Below are 27,774 nucleotides of genomic sequence, written 5' to 3' on the forward strand. Positions count from 1 at the left end.
TTGAGATCCAGAAAGGTACTGTGGGATAAAATTGCTCTGGAGGATAGTGTATCAAACTACCAAGGGTCTTCCTACCAGAGAAGTGTTGGATCTCATCCTTCCACTAGCATATATTTAGTTGGAAAGGTCTAAATTTAATTGAAACTAGTAGTGAAGGGTCTATGGATAAATCTCAAATGATTGGAGAGCGAGTAGTTGGAGGAGAGGGTTGCAACCTCTGCCACAATATTCGATGGTCTTTTGAACATTACCAAAGGAATATTTAGATTACAAGATACGGATCAAGAGGCTCACTTAACTAAGGAAGTTGTGCAAAGAGAAGTGTCCAAAGGTTCTTAATAGGAAGAGTCGTTGCACAAATCGCACCTCCCTTATAGACATTTATAAAAAGGGAAACCTTTACCTGTCCAAATGACCAAGCCTCTTTCATGCCTAGGATTGAGAGGGATGCTGAAGGCATCACAAGAGGATTGGAGAGACCTTTTCAGCAGATGGAGTGGAAGTAAAACTCAGAGATGCCCAAAGGCAATTCCAAATCTTGAACTATAAGAAACAAGAACTAGATGCAAGAAGGGCCTTATAATTAAACAAAGAAAGTTTGGGCAATGTAAGCCTTAGGACCAGAACTCACAAGTAAGAGATAGAGAAGAGGCTATGGTGCAAGCCCCAAGCCCAAGCCCAAGTCTTGGCAGAAGAGATATCACCCTTAGAACCAATTATGGAAGATTCTAAGGTAGAATGTGAAACACCTACCCTTCATGAGCTAGGAGGACCCAACCTAGAAAATGTGGAGAATCTGAGGAATAGCTCTATACAAAGGATAACATCAAAAAATGATGATGACTAATTTTTATTTCCTCGCATATATGCAATCAATATTGCTACAAGGATAAGAAAGGGTTCCCCTAGATGAGGATACACTTGAACATGGAAATTTCACCTTTCCCCATGACCTTGGGTAGAGATAATTACCACCAAGAAACCAACCTAGGAAGGGGGAGGGGAAGAAGAAGAGGAGTAACACTCCCAACAATACTAGCTTATGACCTAGCTTCAATGTTGTTGACCATAACAACTACCCTGAAACAAAACCCCATGAAGCCATATCATATTGTAAAACTTATGTAAAGCTTTAATGGAAATGGTGATTTCATCAAACATGCATTAGGTGAAATATGGACTCTCATTTTTACTCCTTAAGGATTTTCACACCTCCTCTCTCTAGAAAAATGGGCTCATGGGTGCAAATTTTTTTCACGTGAACAAGCAAGGATGCTTAGAATATCAAAAATCAAATAAAAATGTGATTGATTTCTTTTCTTGCACGATTCCCAAGTACTTATAAATTAATTACTCAATTAGAAAAAATCAAAAAAATCACACTTTCACCACACATCAACAATCTTATCCACATATGCCTTCACCCAAAACTCATAATGTTAATTTGAAACATGCAAGGAAGGAGCTGAGTGATAAAAGAAGAAGGAAGAAGCAAGAATGCTTCCTCGATAGTAGGGTGCCAAAAATGTTATTATATGTTTCTCTTTCTCATTCAATAAGGAATCAAAATGGGAAACAATCATTACGAGGATACTTACCTTACTTCCAAGATTGAGATCTCTATTACCTCCAAGCTTCACCAATGGGAGCTAGCTCCAATATTTCAAGCCTTCCTCTTGTTGTCAACGAGAGGTTTGTTGCGCTTCCTTGTCAGGACACACGTCTCACTCTCTACACTCTCTCACACAAAGAATAAAGAGGCACATGTGCTAAGACCAGTCAAGTACCTCCTCTCACCTCTCCCTCACTCTCACATACACAAGAGGAAAGCACGAGGAGAAGATAAAAGCTCAATTAGCATAAAGGGGGATTGTGTCTTTGTATTACAAGAAAATATCTTATATACAACTAGCCCTTATTCACACTTAGGCACCCAAAACTTATGGAACTAACTATTTAAGCTTGGTTTGGCCAGCTCATAATAATTACAACTTTTATAGTACCTTTTCATGACACTTATTACTAGCTCTTGTATGTGTGGTATAGACAGATTTTTTTAACCCCGAAATGAGACAATGCATGCCTCTGAGCCCTCTACCTCCACTACCCGTTTGTGAAGAAACCCGAGCTATGGAAAAAGCTCTAGGAAGGGGGGTCAGACAAGAGTTGTTAGCAAATATAGGTACCCCTATCGAGACCACTCAAAACCACACATATGGCAAAAGCTCTAGGAAGGGGGATCACACAAGAGTTCTTAGAAAATATAGGTACGCCTACCTAGACCACTCAAAACCACACATATTGAAATTTTAAAACTAATGATTAAGTACAATGGAACAAACAATCCCATACAACACATTGGAACAAAAAATCATGTTCAATACGTTATTGTCTTTGAATAGGTGTGTGCACCATTTGGAAATATAGACTGCCCTACCAAGGGGCATGCATCGACGAGGGCAAATTTGAGACAGTGATTTAAACTTCTAAGGCTAGAGGCAAAGGTGAACTTGCGCAATCTAAAGGGAACAATTTTCAATGGATTCTCATGGCATTTCTTAGATGTAGTGCTACCAAAACTAAACAAAAATCGAGAGAGAGAATAGGAGAATTTATCTTGACCCTCAATGCGTAGTGTGACATATGGGAAAAATTGATACATAAATGTGATGAATTGTTCCCCTAGGGCTAAAAAATAAATGTTTTCACAATGTCTCAAACATGGTCTCTCGTTCAATAAATCCTCTCAAATGATGAATTGTTTTCTCCTAGGGCTAGAAAAGAATTAGTTTCATGGGATAGTCTCTCGTCACAATAATCCTCTCACACACGATAACATGCTAGAGGAAAATGATGACATTCGCACCTCCTTGTCTATCCCTTAGAGTGCCAAAACCAAGGGTAAACCAATCGCCACAATGAGAGAAGGTAATTTTTGTGAGGAATGGGGGTAGGGCCTTGAGGGTTGTTGTTTTTGTTGTTGGTTCTTTCTTTGGTGATTGGCATCGGCCTTATTTGAGACTAAGGCCTAACTAGTATTGTTGTGTACAAAATCACATAAGTTAAGATGTCCTCATTTGCACTAAGGCCTAACTTTAAATTTTACATATTTCTTGTGATGGGGTAACCCTGATACAAATTCATGTTGTTATCCTACGTTGTCTTGCTTTACTAGGAGCACTTGCTTTCAAGCATTGTAAGGAAAAACTACAACTATCACTCAAACTAGAGAGGTATGAATAAGAAGATGCCTGAAGAAGGTGCTCGAGATTCCCTTACCTCCTCCTATATTACCAAATGCTAATTACGGGTGCAATGTGAACAAAATAGATGTGTATAAGGTGCCCGAGGTTCCCTTACCTCCTCCTATATTACCATCACAACCTCCAGCACCAAGATCTACTCCTCCGCGATAAATCAAGTTTTGATCAATTAAATGCTGAAAATCTGGAGGATGAAGTGGAACTCGATCCAATGTATGTAAAGAATTCATAAGGTTATTTACCAAGCTAATATTTAGACCATCCAGAAGTTCCAATTTCATTGTTTCAAGTAGGTGTACAATTGAGAAAAGAGAGATGAATTTAGCAACATGTAGAGTTTCTCTACACTATTATTATTGCAATGGACTTGATAATGTCTAATGAAAAAACTAACAAGCTCACAAACAATAGCAGCCCCATTAGCTAATACATTAGGGCCAATTTGGACAAGAAAAGGGCTGTCTAAGGATCTAAAAAGGGGCAACTTAAAAAAGACCATGAAGATCTTACCAAAACTATTCAACATGGGTACTCATTGGATAGAGCTCATCAAGCGCCACCTGTGGACCATTTGAGCGCTAAATTTGGAGTTCATATGTAAAAGTTATGGCTAAAATAGTGCAAAATGTTCCAAAAGTAAGTGAAGGAGATCTTGACACGTGTACAAAAATGCCATAATTCTTGACACGTGGCTCCTCCTTGACCCTTAGATCAAGAATAGAGAAACCCTAAACAGCCCTTTTTTCATCCAAATTGGCCCTAATGACCTATAATAAATGTGGTGTAAAATTTTTGTTTAAGAATTAGCCAGTGAGAGAAACCACACTGAGTTTCATTTTTATATGCATGAAAAAGTCAATGGTTTTATTTCTAGACTAAAATTTATTTGTAGCAAATTTTATATGCACATGATTCTATGCACACAATGGACACAATGAGGTTTGGAAATGCATGGGACCCATCCCTCAAATGCAAAAATATTAATCTAAAGGTGAATATAACTAAGAAGGTGATGGTTTACAGACTAAAGGTTTAGGCCTAAATGCTTCCTTTTATAGTAAAAAGTTAAGGGCACATTCACACAACACAATCAAAGACAATGAATAAATGAGATACTAAATTAAAAATCGAGAAGACAAGATAGATGAGGTAAGATACTTGATCAAAATAACCATGATAGATGAGATAAAAACTCAAAAATATTATATTAATGAAGTTTTACAAATTTCTATAAAATTTTGTAACCACCATGGATAAAATGGTAAACCAACAAATACATCTTCAAGTTTGCAACATGACATCACCGTCAAGCCCATTGATTGGATACCTTTCTCCATTCCTTTTCAAGCCTATAAACCATCCCTCATATTATTAGAAACAAATCACATGGACAACAAACATAAACAACTAAATGTTCTTGATATCATTAACCTTTCTACCAATGATTTTAAAACCTACATTCCCTATCTCTCTCGCACCCATCAAGATTAAGTGATTAAGAAAAATAGAACACTTATTTTAAGAAACATTTTCTTTAGTTCCATGTGGCACTATCACTTGTAGCTCAATAGATGTATAATGATGGGAGCACAAAATCAAGTAATCAAATCTTACACTTGAAAGAGCCACTCTACAAGAGTACACATCACCCTTGTGTACTTTATTTGTTTTATGCCACCCTTGTGTACTCTATTTGTTTTATGCCAACTTTCCCAAAGCAAATCTATCATTAATATTTTTGTAAATGAACACGGATGGGTTGCAATGTGGATTGATTACTCGAAAAAGGTGAGAAAAAACATTTATAGGCACAAAGCTTGGGGAAGTTGAGGTTCCATGCCACCCATGATGTGCCCGCACCACACCATGACAGATATGGCGATTGCCACAACACGTGCCTAGAGTGCCCCTTCACGGAGCGAGGGGACCGTTAGCACCCCTGGAAGCACATATATCCGCATGGGCCTGGGGAGGCTTTAGCATGCTAAGGTAGGTCTACACAATGCTTAACCAGTCCCTCACTCTTCCATAAAAGACAAGCTTGGGGAAGTTGAAGATAGTCCCTTTGGACTACATATACCCTGTCATCTTCCACATATGTACATAGTCCCATTGGACTATATATACCCTTTGATCTTCCACATTGTATTTACATGTGGGATTACTTTTAGGACTATAATTACCCTTTCATCTTCTGCTACCTATGTGAGAGTTGCACCTCCAATAGAGAAAACAGCAAGAAGGGAATGAACCCTTAACTGAAAGATAGGAGTAAGAGATGGGGGGGGCTACTAAATGAAGAAAGGCTGGGTCTGTGGAGAATATGGAGGCTAATCAAGAAAGTTTGGGTCTATGGATGTAAAATGGAAAGAAAGCCGAGATTGAGCCAAGGTGAGGCATGGGGGTGACCACCAACATGGCTTTGTCATCTCACACCAACCACGATCCGACGTTTACCTTGTTTTTTTGGGGGACCTTGAATGGCTATGTAGATTCATCTTACAATTAAAAGGTTAAATTACACCACACTTTTATGGCTATACAAATTCTTACTAACCTATTCAAGAAACAAATCAAAATAATTAATATGAAATTCCTTCAAAATCTCATGAATAAAATTTTCTTTTATATGTTAGCCATATAAAAGGTGTGTACCCAAATGCAAGTGTATAACATGTATAGTTGTTAGTTCATATTACCTCTCATGTAAAATCGTTTGAAATGATTTTATCATGCACCATCCACAATTGACACTATCATGTTGATGTGGACCCTATTTTAATATCTTATGTAGGTATAAGAGGGCTTTTGGGGAGTTTATGCTACATTTTCGGAAGGATTTTTTTGGGTCAATTTTTTGTCAGACTGTTGATGTGGGGGCCCACATGATAGTTTGTGCAGAAAAGGAGGGAGAATGAGTCAAGCGAGGGAGGAAGGCGCGGGGGAACGGGAGGGGGGAGTGGACAAAGGGGGGTGTAGGTGGATAAGCCTAGAGAGTGGGAGGAAAGCCTAAAAGTTGGACCAATGAACTTTGAGACTACTTTTCAAAATGTCAATAAAATGTGCTCTACATCTCCTCTCCCATTGGTCCACCTCAAATTTTTTTTCATTAGGAGGTGGATTAAGAAATCTACCAAAAGGCCCGTTCTTGGTTCATATCTCCCTAATTAATAGTTCCTAGTCTCCATTCACTTATGTGGGTTCATGCGTGATAAAACCAAAAAGAACGCCGCCTCAACCATATTTCTTTGTGGATTTGTTCCTAGGGGGGTGTGGAGCCTCCTTCTTGCATCTCTCATCTTCAAATGTAGAGAACTCCAGAAATAAGCTCCTCCTATCTTATAGAAGAGAGGGGACTTAACGTTGCAAGCTCACATGAGGATAAAATTAGGTTACTTTCATTATTTTCTTTACACCGGTTGCCACTTGTGATCAGTATCATTGTGTCTAAATTTGTCACAATGAGAAGTCATATTGCACCCTTAGTCTCCATATCATGTGCCAAAAAATTGTTGCACTTCACCGAGGCGGCACAAAGTAACAAAGACAATATCCAGACATCTAGGCCATGTGTTTACTAATGCCGAGATACAACAAGAAGCAAAGTCTCACATTAGTTTTTTGTTGAATGAAATTGATGGCATGGAGTATGGTCCTTATCCTTCACCACATTCAAAACCAATCAAAGAAAGCAAGGAGAATGTAAGGAAGAGCTAGGTTGTAGAGTTCAATTTCAATTCACAACCTAAGTTGTAGTCTTAACCTCTAGAATGTCAGGAAGAGCTAGGTTGGAGATTTCAAGTTCAATTCACAACCTAAGTTGAAGTCAATCTCTAGAATGAGAGAAAGAGCTAGGTTGGAGAGTTCAAGTAACCTAAGTTGTAGTCTTATACCTCTAGAATGATAGGAAGAGCTAGGTTGGAGATTTCAAGTTCAATTAACAACCTAAGTTGTAGTCTTAACCTCTAGATTGTCAGGAAGAGTTAGGTTGGATAGTTCAAGTTCAATTCACAACCTAAGTTGTAGTCTTAACCTCTAGAATGTCAGGAAGAGCTAGGTTGGAGATTTCAAGTTCAATTCACAACCTAAGTTGTAGTCAATCTCTAGAATGACAAGAAGAGCTAGGTTGAGAGTTTAAGTAGCCTTACATAGCCAAGTTCAATTCACAACCTAAGTTGTAGTCAATTTCTACAATGCAGGAAGAGCTCGGTTGGAGGACTCGAACGCTTAAGACGTAAATACAAGATTGGAAAGCTAATCCAATGGCTTGGCTTATTATTATGGAGGGTCTTGTGCTAATTACCTCCCACCAAGGAAAGCATAGGGAAACAGAAAATGATCACCTTTCATTGCCCATTACGAATGTGTGCTTTAATAATTGATGTTTTTTACTTATTGGGAAGGGAATAAAAATTAGTTCTATTAAGGGTCCTTTTTAATGAAATTGAGGCTATTTTGAGTAAATTGGTGCCATTATTTAACGACAATATCCTCTTAAGAATAGGATTTCATGTAATGCTATGTAAAAGTAATTCCCCTAACATTGCTAATTGACAGCACTACAAGAGCCTACCTCAAATTATTCTGAAGCCCATTCTAGAGACACACACCTTGGCTAAAAGCAAAGAAACTGATTCACATTCTACCATTCATCCTTCAAATTTTGAGCCTCACAGCCTACAAGGCTACACTACTTTCCAAATTGAAGTGAAGAAAGCTACAAACGTAAAGTAGTCCACAATGTCTACAAGCCTTCACGAGGCAAACCAACATTGAGAAGAAATTGTATATTTTGTTGTGATTTTGTCATTACAAGATGAAAGATTTTCATACATACATACATGCATGCATATACATACATACATACATGCATATACATACATACATACATACATGCATGTGTGTGTGTGTGTGTGTGTGTGTGTGTGTGTGTGTGTGTGTGTGTGTACTGTCTATATCAAACACAAAGTGTTGGTGCAACTACCAACTATCAACCACCTTTTATGTTGCAACAACAACTATGAACAACATTTAATACAAATCACAATCTCACAAGGTAGTGTAATCTATCATCCTCTATCATCCTCCAACTTAACAGCTCTACCAACCTACCAACACATTTCATATAATTACAAAAATGAGACAGTGGATAGAAAGGGAAGCCAAAAACCCTTGCTTGTAAGTCCCTGTATACTCTTGGTATTTGTACATGGTGGAATCGTGTCTCTCACCAGCTGGCTTGCTACATTATTTATAAAAACCACCTTACAAATCCACTTTCAACCTTTTCGGAAGCGCTACATGGACTCCAATTTTCTCTGCCACCTGCACATTCAATCGATGCAAGACATGAGCTTCAAATAACTCCCAATGCAAACAGCATAAGTTGCTTGCTTCCAAAATCTGTCTCAATTGAGGTCTTGATACTGCAGAGAGATATAGAAGAGAGGGCTAACTGGAAATCACTTCACAAGTGCCACATCTCAAGGTTCAGAGCAGACTTAGGCCTGCTCTGCCTGACGACACCAACCGGGAAAAACCTATGGGACTCCAGAGGGTAGCTGCTCTCCGACCATGGCACCCACCATCTACGCCACATTATGTACAGAATCGTGCTCAATTCATCCAGATCAACCACTGTGGATGCAGAGACACTCCTCAAAGTTGCATGTTGTGGGGTCCATGCATATTGATCCGTAATGGTCATGGGTCATGATGGGAGCACGCATGTTGAATCCGTAATGGTCATGGGTCGTGGTGGGAGCATGCATCTCGGCCGTACAAACAGGACACGTCGATTTTTGGAAAAAGGTACGAGATCATGCCAACTCAGCCTGCAGAACATATTCTGAGGAGTGCTGATATGTTGTTGCACAAAAAAAAAGTGGTCGCTGTCGTTCATCCCACCGACTGACGTGTTGCTGCAGGAAACCTCAGGCAGTCGCTCTCAACTCTGCTGTCACCATCAACTCCCCACAGCCATGATGGCTGGGAATGCCCAGCTGTTGGCCTTTCCCAAGCTAGCAGCTACCACCGCTCCCTGGAATTCTCTTGGGAAAGGCCTCCCGCTGGATATTCCCTAGTCCAGACCTCCAGGCTGGTGCTTAACAGCAGCAGACACTTGGCCCATCTGCTTTAGCCCCTATGTGGTCAAGTATGAAGCAACCCTAACGGCCTTGACATACTTGCAATGATACATCGCCTTACCATTTTGTCCACCCCCTGCCCATCAGTATAACAAGTAGGTGACCCGCATGTTGCAGCAGCCAGGCCAAAATACATTCCCAAGCGTGAAAAATTATACCTTCATTTCAAATTTCAAAAATCCAAAAACCCTCCTTTCTCCCTCTCTTTTGGCCCGTGTAGAGGGAGTACGTTGTGTTTCATAAAGAGCAGATGTACAAAAAAAACCCTAGACCTATTGATGCTATTAATGCACCCTAAACTTAATTTTGCTTGGCATATTACCTGCTGGAAGGAAGTGACATCTTCACCCCATAGCCATGCATCACAACCAGCATCCCTTGCTCCCCATATGTCATTCCGACGATCATCTCCAACATGCACAGCCTCCTCCTCATGCACCCCCAAGAGCTCACAAGCCGCCGAGAAGATAGCTGGGTTGGGCTTTTCTGCCCCTACCTGCTCTCAAAGACATTTCATGAAATTGGTGATTGGAAATAATAGAATAATAATTAAGTTGATGAATAAAATAACTTCAAAAATAAATGTGAAAAACAAACTTTCATATGAAGAATTAGCCACATTTTTTGTATCATACTTCGGCTGAGATGGCCATGGCATCGAACCAATCGTAGCAATGTAAGGCGCCCATGAGAGGCCTTAGCCTTGTATCAAAGTTGGACACCACAGCCACTTTCACACCTGCCCGCCTGAGACCCTCAAAGATCTTGCCTGCATTTGGATCTGCAATTCTCCATGCCTGCAAACACCGAAGCAATTACATACAAAATGAGAGAGGTTCACCCAGTCTTTTGAACAAGGAACCCATTAAAGTAAATAAGCCACATATGATGACCCATTTGTGTAAATTAAATGAGAGAGGTTCACCCAGTCTTTTGAACAAGGAACCCATTAAAGTAAATAAGCCACATATGATGACCCATTTGTGTAAATTAAACCACACTTAATGACCCATTAGTGCAAATTAAAGCAAGTTTGGCCATTGATGTTGACGCAGTGGTGTTGATAAGACGCATGTAATAATCCATTAGTGAAGATAAACCACATTTGATGACCCATTAATAATGTAAAGGAACCACATTTGATGACCCAAAAGCGTAAACAAGCCAAATTGGATGACCCATTAGGGTGAATAAACCACATTAGGGCCTAATTAGAGAGGGTTTGTAGACATGTATACAAAGAGGCGAGCTTTGATCAAAATGCACCAAAGTTATTTAATTATTTAAAATTAAATAAGTAAATGTAAATAAACCTCAGCGGTTGTGTAGTATTGGTAAAGCTCTTCCAAGTAGGCCGGATCGTTGCAACCCGTGGCTTTCTCCACTATGAACTGCCAAAATGGGCGGGCATCATTCTCATATCTGCACAGCCAAAGCTAAACAAATCAAAACCTAAGGTCTGAAGCGTTACAAAAAATCAAACCTAAGGTTTATCAAAGGTAGCAACATTAAGGATAAAATCTAAGAATGTAACCTAGGGTTTTAAGCAGATGTTTTAACAGCACACACGTGTAAATACATGTATATACATGTATGTGTGTGTATGCATGTACCTACATGTGTATTTTATTTTAAAGCTTAGATATATGCTTATAATATAAGCTTTAAAATAAAACAAGAAAAGCTTTAATTACTGAAAATATAACCTAATCATCTGAATAAAAACAAACTTATAGCCATCAGTAACTAAAACTGTAGAATTGAGCCTAATACATGTATACATATAGCTATGGTGTCAACAAGAAATGCATCAATTATTGGACCACAAATTATCATCTAAGACCAGAACTTGACCTAAGTGTTAAAATTACCTTAAACGAGATCGAGACCACGGCTGTGCATAAGCCCACCGGTACCTCCTCAAGATTTCCTTCTCCGACCATTGCACTCCATATTTGAGCCCGATGTCATGATAAACCTGCAAACCCCCATTCTAATTATTAAGACTAGTGAAACGATCAAAAGGGAGATTGAACCTTCAATTGTTGATAATCTCCTCTATTAGCAAGCATTCGTGACGATCTTCCTCGATGAAAAGGCAGATCTACTTTTTCCTCCTAAAACCGAGCTAATTGCGTCTAATTGCACGCATTAAGGACTCTAACCGAGTCGAATTATGTCTGGTTACGAGCATCAAGCACACTAATTGTGTCGAATTACAAGTATTAAGGAGACTAATCTCCTATCAAGCGACTGTTAGTTTAGATAGCCTGTATTATAAATGCAAGCACACTAATCCAAACGGTAATGAAACTAATCTCTTCAATTAAGAGTTACAAAATGCAAACGGTAATGAAACTAATCTCTTCAATTAAGAGTTACAAAGAAGAACCTTCGCAGCTGGCTCGGAGGGGACGATGAGTGTGCCCGCAGCATCAACAAGCAAGGCCTTGTAGGCAAGCCCACCACAAAGAGATCTTCTATAAACCTCATAATCAGTAAAAAGACCCATCTGCATCTTCATGTGATTATGATTACGATTAGCAGTACTGCTCACATTATTAAGGGCCATGCTAGAATCAAATTTCTTAAACACCTTCCATGCACCATCATCCATCATAGGACTCTTACTCTCTGCACTAATCGTCATCCCAAACAGAGATTTAGACCCACTAAACCTCACCTTGCTACTTAATCTCAAGAACCCCAACATGTTTAATAACTGATAATTATGAGATTTCTCTTGATTAATAAACTAGGTAAAATGCTCATGCTCTTGCGGAAACTCAGCCAAAGAGCGGAAAGAAAAACACATGGGAGAATTTTTAAAAATAAAAGAAAATAAGGAGGCGGAAAAAAAAACGATTCTAAGGGGATCACATTTTGTGGTGTGCAAAGCTTTGGTGGGCGCCACCAAATTCATGTAGTTGGGGGTTCTCACACCAAAGATAGAAACACACACCTCCCCCCTCTTATCCATATGTCACACGACCCCCCCTCTTATCCATATGTCACACACCCCCACCCACCCTCCAACGTGCCAACCTTAATGAGAAATCACCCCTAATTTTCACTTGTAAATAGATTGGCATTGAAATTACAAGATCTACACCCACACTTGTAGTCTAGTGGTTAAAGAGGCTGGGTGATATCCTAGAGGTACTAAGTTCGAGCCTCACTTGCTCGTGCAGGTGAATGTGTACCGATGGTGTGTGTGAGTTTATATTCACAAGCCGGTTGTAAATACACAATTTCCTACATTTCAAGTTCAAGCAAAAAATACAAGAAAATAATTTACAAGATCTTTACACACACACCCTTTGCATAGGACCTTTCGTATTTATCCTGCATGCCAAACTGCTCCGATTTTCACACTGTATTCTCATTCACACACACATGAACATGAGGAAAGGGATCGTGTCCACCTCTCTTTCAAGCCAACCGCTCATTAAGAGTTTGATTCAAACATGAACATGAGGAAAGGGATCGTGTCCACCTCTCTTTCAAGCCAACCGCTCATTGATGTTTTCACAAACGCCCGACGACTACACAAAAAAAAAAAAAAATTCTTCCTTTGCTCTTATATACGCAAATAGCTAGTGGGCCATTTGATATGTCGACGCATTGGATGTGGTTTGAGATTTGAATATTTATGCGCCTATTAAGTTCAACATTTTCATTTAGGATAGGTAGTCTACCGCTTCCAAACCGGATCCATGGCCTAACTAGAATGTATGCCTCTTTAGTGATCCATTAGACTATTTGAAGACCAAATTGATAGAACATCATTTTGCATTGCCATGCAAACGTGAACATGCCTTTGTTTAATACATGTGAAAAGCATGCCTAACTACTCTTCATCAATTTCTGCACTTCCAATGTTTTCAAAATGGACTACTTATCCATCTCCACACCATAAAATGTATGTACCATTATCCTCTTCCTAATCACATGAAGTAGACAAAAAATCTTCTTTCAAGCTATCTACAACAACATTGTCTTCATCAAAGTGTATGCCTCAATTGGGTACACATCCTCGTGGGGCATGAGTATTTGGGTTCGTTTTTTTGCTTCCTTTGAATTTAAAAGAAGACTTTCTCAAATACAATCAAGGATAGGAGTACTCCGTAAGACTATTCTTGTTATTTATCTTTTTGCCTCTTCCTTGTGTCAAACTCCTCGTTTCTAAGTGCACTTTCCTTGAATGCATTAGGATGATTTATTTTGTAGAATGAATTATGATGGACAATATATGTCCCCTTCATCTTCCTTTGTTGTCAAAAAGCAATCCAAAATAATGTTAAAAGCACTATCTTTAGCTAAAATAGCCATAAGTGAGCCCTCCTTGATGTCTACTCCACATTTCTTCTTCTTTGTTGTTCTCTTCTTGCTTTGGATATTCTGAACAATTGGTAAGGCAAAAGAACCGAAGGTTCTAATCATCTCTCAGGCTTCTCCTTGAGCTACTCTTCTGATTATCTTAGATTGAGCTATCCTCTCTTACATGGAGAAGGTATACCCTATAATGTAACATAATTTTCATGCATTTTGGGCTCTTTTGGGGATCATTCGCATGGTATAAGATTTTCACAAACATGCCAAGGGAGTGTCAATTTAACTACATTTGTTCGATTTTAGGTTTTTTGCACAACAACAGCATTTGGTGTGCAAATAGGGCCGTCATCATCGTCCTCACCACTTCATCAACAGCATTTGGTGTGCAAATAGGGCCGTCATCGTCCTCACCACTTCATCAACTTCGCATCTTCAAGCTCATCCTCAACAGCTTCATCGGCGACATCATCATCATTGTCATCGACTTTTACATCCCTGCTAGTAACATTTCTACACTGCCATTTTTTCGTACACTTTGTAGGTTTCTTCATCATCAGTGATCTACTAGAAACCATCTTGGTTTCATTTGAAGGTTCAATTAGAAGGCTATGGAGGGAGATGATATACCCTTTTGATCCAAGTGAAAGGATCAGATGTTCTGAGCACAAGAATGTTGTGAAACACTTGACCAAAGTGATGTGGAGACATCAATGTGGTATCCGGTACTCTAAGCCATGGGCTTTGCATGTTCAATAGGTATGAGAGATTGGCACATAATAGGCTTGTTCAGTTACTACCACACGTGCTATTAGTGACGCGACACTATGGCATGGCCGCTTTGGTCACTTGAAATTTTCTCAAATTTTTGCAATTTGTTATGCCGTAAAAGGCAAGAGATGGTGTTAGAGTTGCCAAATCTTGAGGCCTTGTCAAACATGTATGTGCAGGGTGCATTTTCGGACAAGATACAATGGGCATCATTCCTGAAAGATGGATCAGTAAAGTGTTACATCTCTACTTTGTGACTTTTATTGATAACTACTTCAAGCACACCTGGGTGTATCCTTTGAAGGCAAAGTCATAGGTTTTACATGCTTTAGACACTTTGTTTTATGCCTTAAAATGTGTCTAGATATAAAGTTGGCAATCTTCATACAGATCGAGAGGGGGCGAGTATATGTCAAAGGAGTTTCGTGCATATATATATATGGCCGAAAAAGGCATAAAACATCAATGCATGTTACAATGCCTTTACTCACCTCAACAAAATAGTGTGGCTCTAGGAGGAAGAACATATCTCTCATGGAGATGGAATGTTGCATGATTAAAGGCCTGGTGGATTCGCCTCATGTTCTTTTTATTATAGGTACTTATGTGTAGATGCCCCACCAAGGCCTTGTAGATAATTGTCCCTTCTAAAGCTTGGAATGGCAGGAACTGTGGCTCATTTATGTGTTTTTGGTTGTACTCTTATGCCTGAGTAACAATGCAATAAGGTAGATGATAAGGCATAAAAATGCAATTTTGTGGGGTATAGCTCAAAAGGCAAAGGGTATAGACTCTAGGCAAATTTTGATGAGTGAAGATGTTGTCTTTGTTAATAAGAACTCAGATCAGCCCATGCTTTTTATGCCAACAAAATGTTTGCTTATAGGACATCTTTGATACTCTCCTACCTTTGTTCAATGTTGGGAAACCATATGTGGAGCATGAATACTCAACAAGGTGCTGCAAATCAGCCCATACTAGCTGAAAATTAGCTCAAATTTCAATCCACACATCAGCCTATTGATGAGGAAATTGTGGATGATGCAGTGTATGAGGAAATGACATCCATACAGGCATTGAAGTAGTCAAGGTATATGCCAAAAATGGCTGGTGCAAACATTAGAAAATTAGCTACTCCTTTACCTAGCAACATATGTGTAGGTTCTAATCATGCAGCTTATTCTTTTATGAATCATGCTTGCATGTGTATGCAATGATGAAGAGAATCCTCTTTCCTTCGAGGAAGCACATGAAAATGATCATTGGATACCGGCCATGCAAGATGAGTATGACTCAATCCTAAAAAATGACACTTGGTATTTGGTAGATTTGCCACGATAAAAACACAATTGTTTACAAAGTGGGTTTATAAGCTTAAGCATAAAGCTAGCATTAACTGTTACAAGGCAAGACTTGTTACAAAGGGTTATGTTTAGGAGAAGGGCATAGATTATGATGAGACCTTTACCCCCATGTCTCATATGACCACAATCTAGTGTATTATTACATTGGCAGTGCATCATGGATGGAGTGTACATTAGTTGGATATCAAGGCTGCCTTCTTGAATGATGGTGATTTTCATGAGGAGGTTTACGTATCTCAAGATTGTGGTTTTGTTGAGAAGGGTCTATAATATATAGGTTAAGAAAAGCTTTATATGGCCTTAAGCGGACTCCCATAGCATGGTATGAGAAGATAAATTCATACTTGGTTGTAAATAGTTTTTGCAACTGTCCAACTGAGATTATCCTCTATATAACAAGGGTCTAAAATATACAGGTTAAGAGAAAAGCTTTATATGGCCTTAAGCAGGCTCCCAGATCATAGTATAAGAAGATAAATGCATACTTGGTTGCAAATAGTTTTTACAACAGTCCAATTGAGAGTACCCTCTATGTAAAAAGGAGAAAAGGTTCAGGTTAAGAAAAGCTTTATACGGCCTTAATCAAGCTCCCATATCATGGTATGAGAAGATAAATGCATACTTAGTTGTTGCAAATGGTTTTTACAACAGTCCAACAGATAGTACCCTCTATGTAAAAAGGAGCAAAGATTGTTTTTTGTTGGTCGTTTTATATGTTGATGACATGCTGCTCATAGGCCCTAATGATGTTATGACACGCGAGTGTTCACTATAGTGGCTTTTGCTTTCATCTTGGTGATTTATGTTTAAACATGGCTCATAGGCCCTAATGATGTTATGATATGTGAGTGTCCACTATAGTGGCTTTTTCTTTCATCTTGGTGATTTATGTTTAAACATGGCTCAACAAGAAGCAACTGCAATAGTGGCCACTTTAAGCTATAAAGTTGAGTACAAGTTAGTTTTTACAATGATTATGGAGTGTGTATGGCTCATATGCCTTTTGGCAGATCATGGTGTTGTAGACAATAGTTCCCCACCTCCATCTTCACTAACAACCATAATGCATTGGCTGTTGGCGAGAAACCTAGTGTTTCATTCTTGTATAAAGCACATTGAGGTGCATTATCATTATGACAAGAGAGGCTCTTGCAGGAGAGATTAGCCTAGCTTATACCTCTATAGATATGTTCACAAAGTCTCTCTCACATAAGGGAAGTTTGAAGCTTTTTACGTAAATCTTTGGGCTTATTGCCATTCAAGGATTGATTAGCCACATGATAATTGTACATGTTCACATCATCATTACAAAGAGGATCTGTATCCATTTTTATATAGTAGTGATGTGTGGACATATGCTAATAATGGGCTAAGGCACTTTTTCCTCCTTAGGAGGTTTTTTCCCTTGAGCATGTGTAATGTGTACACTCTTATGAGTGTGTGTAAGTGACCTACCTTATCATGTCACTTCAGTTATATTTCACTCATTCTTATCATTTTTTTAAAGTGTTATGCTTTTCTCTATCTATGCTTATTTGTGTTGATCTATGTGTGTTTTGCTACTTTTGTCTCCACTCCAACAGTATTGGGATTGATTGCCCAAAGAGATATACTTGTTGATAAGGTTGTTATCATGTAATGGAATCGATTTCCCAAAGAGGTATAGATACTATTCCTATATATTTGAACTAGGGTAAAAATGATCTCAATGATATAAGTCCCTTTGTGTTCAAAATACAATCTTAAACTCTTATGAACCCCCATGAGACGTAAATACGTCTAGACATGTATACAAGTAATGTAGCGCATCATGAAGCTCATCAAATTCAGCACATAGATATTTTTAAGGTTATTCACATCACACTAGGCATGATCTACACATAGATATTTTTAAGGTTATTCACATCACACTAGGCATGATCTACACATAGATATTTTTAAGGTTATTCACATCACACTAGGCATGATCTACACATAGCATAATTAGGATCATTCACATTAGGCTACTATTTCATATTTTTATATAAGAGTCTGCACTTTCATTAAGGGAAGGGCTCCACTAATTAAGGTGTGGATTGTTGCTAATTAAAGATTAGTCTAGTGATTTACCTTTACCAAATTATTGTTGGTTTTGATTTAATAATTGCAATTCCCTTGAAGTTGCTTTCATCGACGCAAGGTTCCCCACATTTCATTCATTAAAATTATATTTTTTATTTTTAAATTGATATACGAAAGCGTAATTAGGAAAGAATCATTTCATTCATTTTATGAAATCAATTTTTTTTGTCATGTGCATGCACATCCTAGGGCTAATCCTTGATGAGGCAATAGATAAAGACTAGTTTCAAGAGTTTCAATGGGCTATAAAAAAGCATGGAAGGCATTGTGGTGGACTAGGTTGTTGTTAGGCCAGCAAATAAAGGATATATTAGATGAAGCCAGCTGCAGGAGGATTATTACATGTCCAAGGAACTAGAAGATAGTAGGTGAGCCAGTTCACATTTCCTTTAAGAGCCTATGTAAGGTAGTGCTTGGCTCATTATTGATCATCTAACATCTAAACAATGTTAGGTCACAATAGATTAGGTAGGATAGGTTCTCCAACATTTTATGGGCATCCCTAGGGCTGCCTAGACTTGTACCTTCTTGTAAATTATGAATATACTAAAAATTTAGCTATCTCTCTCTCTCTTCTCTCCATCTCTTCTTTGCATTTTACATCAGGTTATTCCTATGGAAAGGTGTTCAGGGCTAAAAGAAGACATAGAGCTTCCGTGTATGTGACATTGGTATTAGAGCTTCAGGTTCAACAATGCTAAGGTGCACAATCCATGGAGAGTAATGCAGCATGTGTCAAGACCCCCGAAGTTGCTTGGTGTCATGAAAACCCAAGGGGAGCATTTCATGAGAGTCGATAGCCATTTGGAGTTGCCTGAGAGGCTTTTATGGAGCACTCCAAAAGGATGAAGATCATCTCAGGGGTGCATCCAAGGGGTGGAGCTGAGGATGCCCAGGACATGTCTTCAAGAAGGATTCATGTTTGTGTTCAGGAACATGGCAAGAAGGAAAGGGGACAAAGTGGAACAGATCCATGGATATGCATTAGATTTGGAGTGGAATTGGAGACCTAAGGCAAGGTTTTCAATGAAAAGGTTTCTAGGAAGGGAAGGATGATAAGTTTGGGAGTCCTTAAGACAAAGGGATGATGACAGTCATCCAAGGTCAGAAGTCGAAATCCCGTCATCAACTTTAGCAAAAGGGGATGTCATGTGCATACACATGGACGTGCTCATCCCCTAGGGCTAATCCCTTAAGGCAAAATAGATTCACGAGCTTTAGTAGTTATAAAAAGGCATGAAAGGCGCTGTGGTGGACCAAGTTCCTATTGGCCACCACCACCCTTGAGGTTTCCACTCTTGCAAAGCAATGTGTTGTCATTGTTGAAATATACAAGTGAATAGGGTGTGAGTGGGAACAAGCCCTTTGGTTAGAGGCTGTAAAAGAGAATGTGTAAATGTGAAAGAACCTGTGAAAAGGTGAGAAGAATCTAATGGGAGAGAATAAAGGGTAGCATGAGAAGATTTAGGAAGTGTGGAGATATTCTGGGAGATATTCTGGAAAAAGTGAAGAGGTGGAGAGAATCAAGCAAAAGAGGTGGAGATATTCTGGGAGAGATGGAGTGAATCAAGGAGAAATCAGTGGGATTAGATGCTTGGATGTAAACTCTACAAATTTAGGCATTTGCCTAATGAGAATTTGCTGGTTTTTTAATTATCCATGCCTACATTAAGTTATTTGCTAATTACTCACTAATTATATCTTAATTATTTACTAATCACTTTGTTAATGATGTTGATTCTAGTGTTTGATCCACCATAGCTCATCACATTCCTCTAATTTCAACATGGTATCAGAGCCATGCCTAGAATCCATCATTTTGTGAGCCCATTATCTTGCTAATCATTTTGCTAATTAGGATTAGTAGAAAATTATAACTTTTCCTCTTTTTGCAACTCACCTCTGTACCCCCAGCCAGTGGAGGAATTCATTCTCCTTGCACACTTCAAATTAGGCCAAGCCCTTTTAGGTACTTAAACTACACTCAAGGGGCTACAAGCACCTCAAGGGAATTGAAGCGAATCAGCATAAATCGCCGGCAGCAGCACGTTTTGCAGGCGCCGTTTTTTAGAAGGGGATTTGAGATTTCTTCCAGCTCAGTTACAATGGCTCTAATTCCTCTTAGCCCAAGGTGTTTTCAAGCATGCTCTACAAGCTGGTGAAGACAGAATTCAATTTGATCAAGTCTACAGTGAGATCCAAGCTCTTCATCAAATCTGCCAGGTGACTGTGGTAAAACAGAGATTAAGCATTCAATATTTGGTCAAATCTTGTGTTTCTTGGCGTAATCCTCTACTAGACTCATTGCTATTGATGGCTTTGAAAGCATTTGAGCTCATTTGAAGTCTAATGCATCAGATCTGGACTCCTTGTATACTCTGTTTTTTGTACACAAAACAATGGATTAATTTGCTAATCAGTGATTAATCAGTGCTAATCACTGTATTTTAGTGCAATTGAGGGTTCAAATTAACCATTAGGTATCTGATACAGATCCCTATAACTTCAGATTACAATTCGGAGTTGGTTTGATACTCTAACCATTCTGTACAAATTGGTTACCCTTGATTTAATGTAATTTCTGGGGGAAAATTGTGCTGATAAAATTGTGATAATCATCATTTTACATTTAACCCTTGGTTAATGCCTGTAAATCTCACTCAAAATCAAGATTATTCACAGCCAGAGTTGCATTTGGGAATGTGCATAAGAATGAATGCCATATGCATTATGTATTAGGCACATTACATCAGTGTAAATATGGGATCAGACACTGCCCTTGTCCAGAATAAGGCAAGAGGTAAGACCTCCCGCATAAATTTGGGTTTGCATTGCATAATGACACAAGATAAACAAACATCAAAAACCCAAAGGAACTGTCAGCAAAACATTTAAACATGCTGCTCACATGGAGCAAAAAGACCTGACGGACAAGCTCATGGCCCCAGCCATGGAAGAAGAAGAATATATCTTTCCAAGAAGAGGATCCACACCGAGAAGAATATCTAAAGGAAGAATTGAAGGAAGACATGGACATGAGAAGAGAAGCTACCACAAGAAGTGAAGCTGCCCCAAGAAGACTGAAAGAAGAGACGAACGCGTGGAGAGAAGCTGCCACGACAAGAAGACTGAAGACAAGAGAAGATGTGAGGCTCCAAAGAGTGAGGAGCCATGTGAAAATCTCTGAGAGAGAGAGAGAGAGAGAGAGAGAGAGAGAGACCCCACAACCCAATGTAACCTGCCCCAACAAAGTAAAACCACCTCTGAGCCACCGATGATGTAGGCCACATGGTAGATGTATGTGTGAGCACTTTAGTCAAGGTCGCAGGCAACTATAGTAAGCCTTGGACACATAGAGAGAGTGTCAAGGACTCTGAGTTTAGGGACTTGAGGCACGGGTCGCGGGCTATCAAGTAAGAGAGAAACTTGGTACAGGGTCCAGGTGTGCTAAGTTAACTTGAGGGGAAGAGTGATAGACACTGTTTCGTGGACTATCAAGTAAGGAGGGAAACTTGGTATAGGGTCTAGGTGTTCTAGGAGTATTCACTTGAGGGGAGGTGTTGAAATATACAAGTGAATAGGGTGTGTGCGGGAACAAGCCCTTGGTTAGAGGCTATAAAAGAGAATGTGTAAATGTGAAAGAACCTGTGAAGAAAAGGTGAGAAGAATCTACTGGGAGAGAATAAAGGGTAGCATGAGAAGATTTAGGAAGTGTGGAGATATTCTAGGAGATATTCTGGGAAAAGTGAAGAGGTGGAGAGAATCAAGCAAAAGAGGTGGAGAGAATCAAGCAAAAGAGGTGGAGATATTTTGGGAGAGGTGGAGTGAATCAAGGAGAAATCAGTGGGATTAGATGCTTGGATGTAAACTCTATAAATTGAGGCATTTGCCTAATGAGAATTTGCTGGTTTTTGATTATCCATGCCTACATTAAGCTATTTGCTAATTACTCTCACTAATTACGTCTTAATTATGTACTAATCACTTTGTTAATGATGTTGATTCTAGTGTTTGATCCACCATAGCTCATCACATTCCTCTAATTTCAACAATCATGACTCTAGATGGGTTGTACACCTTGGTGTTGAAAAGCTTATTTTTGTGAGGCTATCATAACTCTACACAATCACCAATGCACCATCACCATTATTGGGCCTAGTGTGAGCATAGTAATGTGTTCTCCCCAATTAAGATAACAATTAGTGGCTTGAATACACTCCTACCTGTAGCATTATATGGTAGTGATGTGTGTGAGCACACTTAGGACCGCCGGGACACTTTTTCCCTCACTAGGAGGTTTTTTCCTTGGTGCATATGTACACCCTCTTATCTACTCATTTTGGGGTGTGTACTTATCTTTTGTATCTAGCACACATTTGTTTATTGTAATCTAATGAGTTTGTGTGCTGTCAAGCTTCTCTATCTTGTGTGTATGCATTGTTGCAACCCTAACCCTAATTCCAACAATTGGTATCAGAGCTAGCTTCCTTGACACTTGATCTAGTAGTCTGCCTCCCTCCTCTCACGACCCTATTTTTCTGTCTCCGATTGAGATACCCTCTTAGTAGGAGAAGAAGGTGTGTCACGTAGGCTGTAACGCCTGTGATGACCGACGGAGACTAGATGGCCATGTCCGGGGTTCAGTGGGAGAGGACGCCCATGCGGAGTCATGGGCGGCCAGGCTAGTGTGGACGGCAGGCCACACACTATATAGCCTGGGGGATGAGGGGCAATCCTCATTCTTCCTCTATGGCTGGGTGTGGTGAGCCAGAGGCCGTCCCCTCCTGTGGTAATGCCCGTAGCGGCGTTACGCTCTGATACCAGTGTTGGGGGGTAATGTCACGTAGGCTGTAACGCCTGTGAGTGACCGACGACAGACCGGATGGCCATGTCCGGGGTTCAGTGTGGGAGAGGACGCCCATGCGGAGTCATGGGCGACCAGGCTCGTGTGGACGGCAGGCCACACACTATATAGCCTGGGGGATGAGGGGCAATCCTCATTCTTCCTCTATGGCTGGGTGGTGAGCCAGAGGCCGTCCCCTCCTGTGGTAACGCCCGTAGCGGCGTTACGGATATCTAACACTGGTATCAGAGCGTGGTTCGATGGGGTCGTCAGGGTCCGCGCGTGACCGGGGGGCCGGAGCCCACCACTCAATGGTTTTCAACCATTCATCTCCTCATCCTTATCTCCACAATGGAGTGTGTGGAGGGAGGCGGCCAGAATTGAAAGGAAGATTTGGAAGGGAAGAAATCTCTCTCTCTCTCTCTCTCTCTCTCTCTCTCTCTCTCTCTCTCTCTCTCTCTCTCTCTCTCTCTCTCTCGGTAGCACATACCAAAGCAAATCTACAGCAGGTAAGCAATTTTCGTTTTTCTTTTGTTGTTCAAGCTTGTCTGCAAAAAACGATTTCGTTTTGGTGAAGGAGAGACTGTAGAGTAACTAGCATCGGCCTGTATGCGAAAGAGAGCTTTTCGCCTAAATTAGAGGGTGTAGAGAAAATTGCCTGGTGTAGAAGGGGGGCAAAACCACCCGTCTGTGAAGAAAATGGCTGGAGAACGCCCGAGTTCAGATTCCTTCAACTTGCGTTGAAGCTAGCGACTCGCTGCCTCATTTGAGGGGGGGCGAAGAGAAGAGTGTCTGGGGCGGCCAGCCCTTAGGCAGCCAGCCCAACGGGCGGCCAGGCCAACGGGCGCAGCTAGCCCAGGCGGCCTCGGCGGCCTGCCAGGGGCGACGGCGCGGCGGCCAGTACATCTCTGACTAAAGAGAGATCATACTCAAGTTGAAGGGAATCGATGCATTCCAAACATTGAGGGGCTTCAAACGAGGCCTAACAAATGATTATCTTGAGTATGTAGAGCCCTTGAAGCCTAAGGACCTCTCTCAGGCCATCAAGTATGCGCAAATCTAAGATAACATCAAGCGTCGTGGTGCGCGAGTTGGGGTAGGGAGATCAGTGGATAAAGAAAAAAAAGAAAGGGTTTTCGTAGTGAAAAAACAGGGGAGAGGACGGAGGGGGGTCGTTGGTCTAAAAAACCAAGACCCTTCAAGAAAAAAAAGGAAGTTCTGAAACCCACAAAAGGAGCAGTACTTGCAAGCACAAAAGAAAAATCGTTGCTTCAACTGCAATGAAGTGGGGCACAACAAGGCTAATTGCCCAAAGTTAAAAGCAAGCACTAGTGGCAAGGCGCCTAAGACAATGGGAAATCCTCTAGGCAGTTGCACACGGTGCAGACGCTACCTCTCAGTGTTGCCGGAGAGTTCAGAGAGGTTACGGTGAGTCATTGTGACAAGCGTCACGCTTGTTCAGTGACGCCAGCTATGTGGCATGACATGGTGCGCATGTATGGCACCATAGGTGGCCGTAGAGTCACTGTCTTTATAGACGATGGGGCTAGCCATAACTTTTTGAACTATTCATTGGTCAAGAAGTTGAAATTAAAAGAGACCGCAAGTGATCATGAGTATACATTGGTTTGGCCAATGGTTATGATAAAAAGGTATGGAATATCGTGGTCTTGGGAGTCCCTTTGATCATGCAGGACTATGAGGTCGTGCTTGACTTCCAGGTCATGCATTTGGCTAGAGCAGATGATTACTTAGGCAGGGAGTGGCTGTATAGCCTCGGTCCTAGCCTAGTTCAGAGTTATTTACACAACACATTACAGTTTGAGTCTGCTCTAGCCTAGGTCATGCATTTGGCTAGAGCAGATGATTACTTAGGCAGGGAGTGGCTGTATAGCCTCGGTCCTAGCCTAGTTCAGAGTTATTTACACAACACATTACAGTTTGAGTCTGGGGGCAATATCATTAGCCTACAGGGAGACCGTAGTGTCCCCTTTTCACCACTTATATCATCGCTCGAGTTATGCCACGCGGTCCGCAGGCAGCCAGGTAGCACAAGTATACGCTTGTTACCCTCTTGTAAATTCTGTTTCCGCAGCTGAAACTGAAAGTAATGTTTGCGTAGACAAACATGGAAAACAAAGCCTTGGAAGAGACCCACTGTTTTTTGAAAACCCTGTTTGGCATGCATGTGATGATGAAACAACAAAGTCCAAGGCAAAAGAGACTCTAAAAACAAAGTATGTAGATGCTTTGAAAAGTTTACTGCAGGAATTTCAAGATGTCTTTCCTACAGAGCTTCTAGATGGTTTACCACCATCAAAAGAATAGACCATGGCATCGAAGTTATGCCTCGGTTCAAACCAATAAGCAAGCCTGCTTATAGGTTGAGCCACTCCGAGGCACAAGAGGTGGAAAAGCAGTTGACCGAATACTTAGAGAAAGGGTTTATTCGCCCTAGTTTGAGTCCTTGGGCATCACTGATTCTTCTGGTAAAGAAGAAAGACGGTTCTATGCGCATGTGCATAGATTATCGGGCTCTTAATCAAGTCACGATTAAGAATAAGTACCCTATGCCACGTATGGACGAGTTGTTTGATCAACTCTATGGGTCGAAATATTTCTCTAAGATAGACCTGAGATCTGGGTATCATCAGGTTAGAATTAAGGTCGAATTTGTTGCATTCAGGACACGATTCGGTCACTTTGAGTTTTTGGTTATGCCGTTTGGGCTAACCAATGCTCCAGCGACTTTTATGACGCTGATGGATAGTGTTTTACGTCCATACTTAGGAAAATTCGTAGTAGTTTTCCTAGATGATATTCTTGTGTACAGCAAAATGCGTAAAGAACACTTGGCACATTTGCGATTAGTGTTCGAGTTATTGCAACAACACAAGCTATTTGCGAAGGAGAGCAAATGTGAATTTTTTGAAAGAGAAATTCACTATTTGGACCACATTATATTCGCCCATGGTACGCGGATGGAACTTGAGAAAGTGGAAGCGATTCTCAAGTGGCTAGCGCCGAAAAATCTTGAAGAACTGCAGATTTTTCTTGGCATGTCGGGGTTTTACCGACAGTATGTAAAGGACTACGCGAAGATCGCAGTAACGTTGACGGATCAATTGCACACAAAAACAAAGATATATGTTGGGAGGGAGACCAACAAAAGAAGCTTCGAAAAACTTAAGGTAGCTATAACAGCTGCACCTGTTTTGACTATAGTTGACCCTACTGAGCCGTTTGTCTTGGAGACAGACGTTAGTGGTGAGGCCATTGGAGCCATTCTTTTGCAAAGGGGACGCCCTGTTGCATTTGAGAGCAAAAATTAGATAGGCCTCAGTGTAACTACTCAGCTTACGAGCGGGAGTTACTGGCCATCGTACATGCACTTAAAAAGTGGAGACACTATTTATATAGTGCCACTTTTGAAGTACGTACGGATCACGAAAGCCTGACATGGCTTTCGAGTCAAAATAAGTTGAAAGGTCAGCAAGCTCGGTGGGCGGAGCTCCTACAGAAGTTTGACCTTTAGATTCGCTACCAAAGGGGTAAATATAATGTTGTGGCGGATGCGCTTAGCCGCATGCCACAAATTAATGAGTTAAGCTTTACGGTTTTCAAGAATGAGTTCTTGGAATCACTCCGTGGCTTGTGTGAGCATAATCCTGTCTTTACAGAGGTCTGGCGCACTGTACGTGTACGCACTTTGTCACAGCCGCACCCACCTTCCTTGTCGGCACGTAATGCTAGTCCGGAGAGACTGGCCGTAGGTGCGGCGGCGAGTAGCGAGGCGAGAGTTAGTCCGGAGAGGCTAGCCGAGTCTTCGGGGTATAGTTTTGAGCCGGAGAGCTCAGACGTAGGCCCTTCATCATCTTTGTTTTCCGACACGGTTTCAAAGGATGATGCTAAACTTCATTGGGGAGAGAAGTATGCTAACTACTCGATTGACGACGGGTACTTACTCTACAAGGGTAGGGTGTGTGTACCAACTATTGGTGACTTTCGAGCATGTATTCTTAGAGAAAGTCACGATAGTCCAAGTGCTGGTCATCCCGGGATACAAAGGACCTATGCACATAAGAGAGCTCACTATAACCTAATGTCTCATGAGATAGCGTGAGATACAACAACCATCATTGACCGGGGTTCAGTGGGAGAGGACGCCCATGCGGAGTCATGGGCGGCCAGGCTAGTGTGGACGGCAGGCCACACACTATATAGCCTGGGGGATGAGGGGCAATCCTCATTCTTCCTTTATGGCTGGGTGGTGAGCCAGAGGCCGTCCCCTCCTGTGGTAACATCCGTAGCGGCATTACGGATATCTAACAAGGTGTATACTGTAGTCTAGTGTATACAAAGTATACAGAATTTTCGGGGTATATTGTATACAAAGTATATAGAATTTTCGGGGCCTGTGTGTGGCACGATTTGGGCACGTTTTGGGCACCGCAAGGTTTCTGCAGACGTTCTGGAGAGGCATCATTTTGGATTGGTTCTGCTTGATTTTGGGTGTTTGGGCTGTATAGCGGCAAAGATTTGGTGTGCAGGAGCATCTACAATGTCTTCAACATCGACCATCATACTTTTGCCATTAACACTCTATTCTCTACTCTGTGTTAATTTTCATACACTTTACAGGTGATTCAGTCAGTTGGCAGCCATCCAAGGTTACATTCAGTGAATACTGAGTACTTGCAATGTGTTGAAAGATTTTGCATTTGGTAGAAAGTCATGGCTAGCAGTAGTGATGTATTCAACATGTTGTCGCTGAGGACAAACTTGATGGGACTAACTACCCATTGTGGTCCTATATGATGAGGCATGTATTGGTTGCTAAAGGCCTTTGGAATGTGGTCAGTGGTAGTGAAACTCGTCCTGAACTACCAGTGTAACCATGTGTTGAGGTACATCTAAAGTAGAATCTGACACAG

The 27,774-nt window shown here is 40.7% G+C and overlaps 1 protein-coding gene across 1 annotated transcript; it reads right to left on the bottom strand.

The window, feature by feature from the left end:
• Positions 1 to 8,257: 8,257 nt before the first annotated feature.
• On the bottom strand, positions 8,258 to 12,264 carry LOC147622449 (uncharacterized). The gene is made up of 6 exons (XM_086822021.1): positions 11,802 to 12,264; positions 11,281 to 11,387; positions 10,723 to 10,831; positions 10,045 to 10,206; positions 9,732 to 9,905; positions 8,258 to 8,588 (listed from the first exon to the last, which is right to left on the bottom strand). The coding sequence occupies exons 1-6, from the start codon at positions 12,120 to 12,122 to the stop codon at positions 8,529 to 8,531; spliced, it is 933 nt and encodes a 310-aa protein (XP_086678147.1). The 5' UTR covers positions 12,123 to 12,264; the 3' UTR covers positions 8,258 to 8,528.
• Positions 12,265 to 27,774: the final 15,510 nt, after the last annotated feature.

Source organism: Cibotium barometz, chromosome 28 (assembly GCF_041138505.1).
Source record: "Cibotium barometz isolate CiBa-2024 chromosome 28, ASM4113850v1, whole genome shotgun sequence".
NCBI classification, from domain to species: Eukaryota; Viridiplantae; Streptophyta; class Polypodiopsida; order Cyatheales; family Cibotiaceae; genus Cibotium; species Cibotium barometz.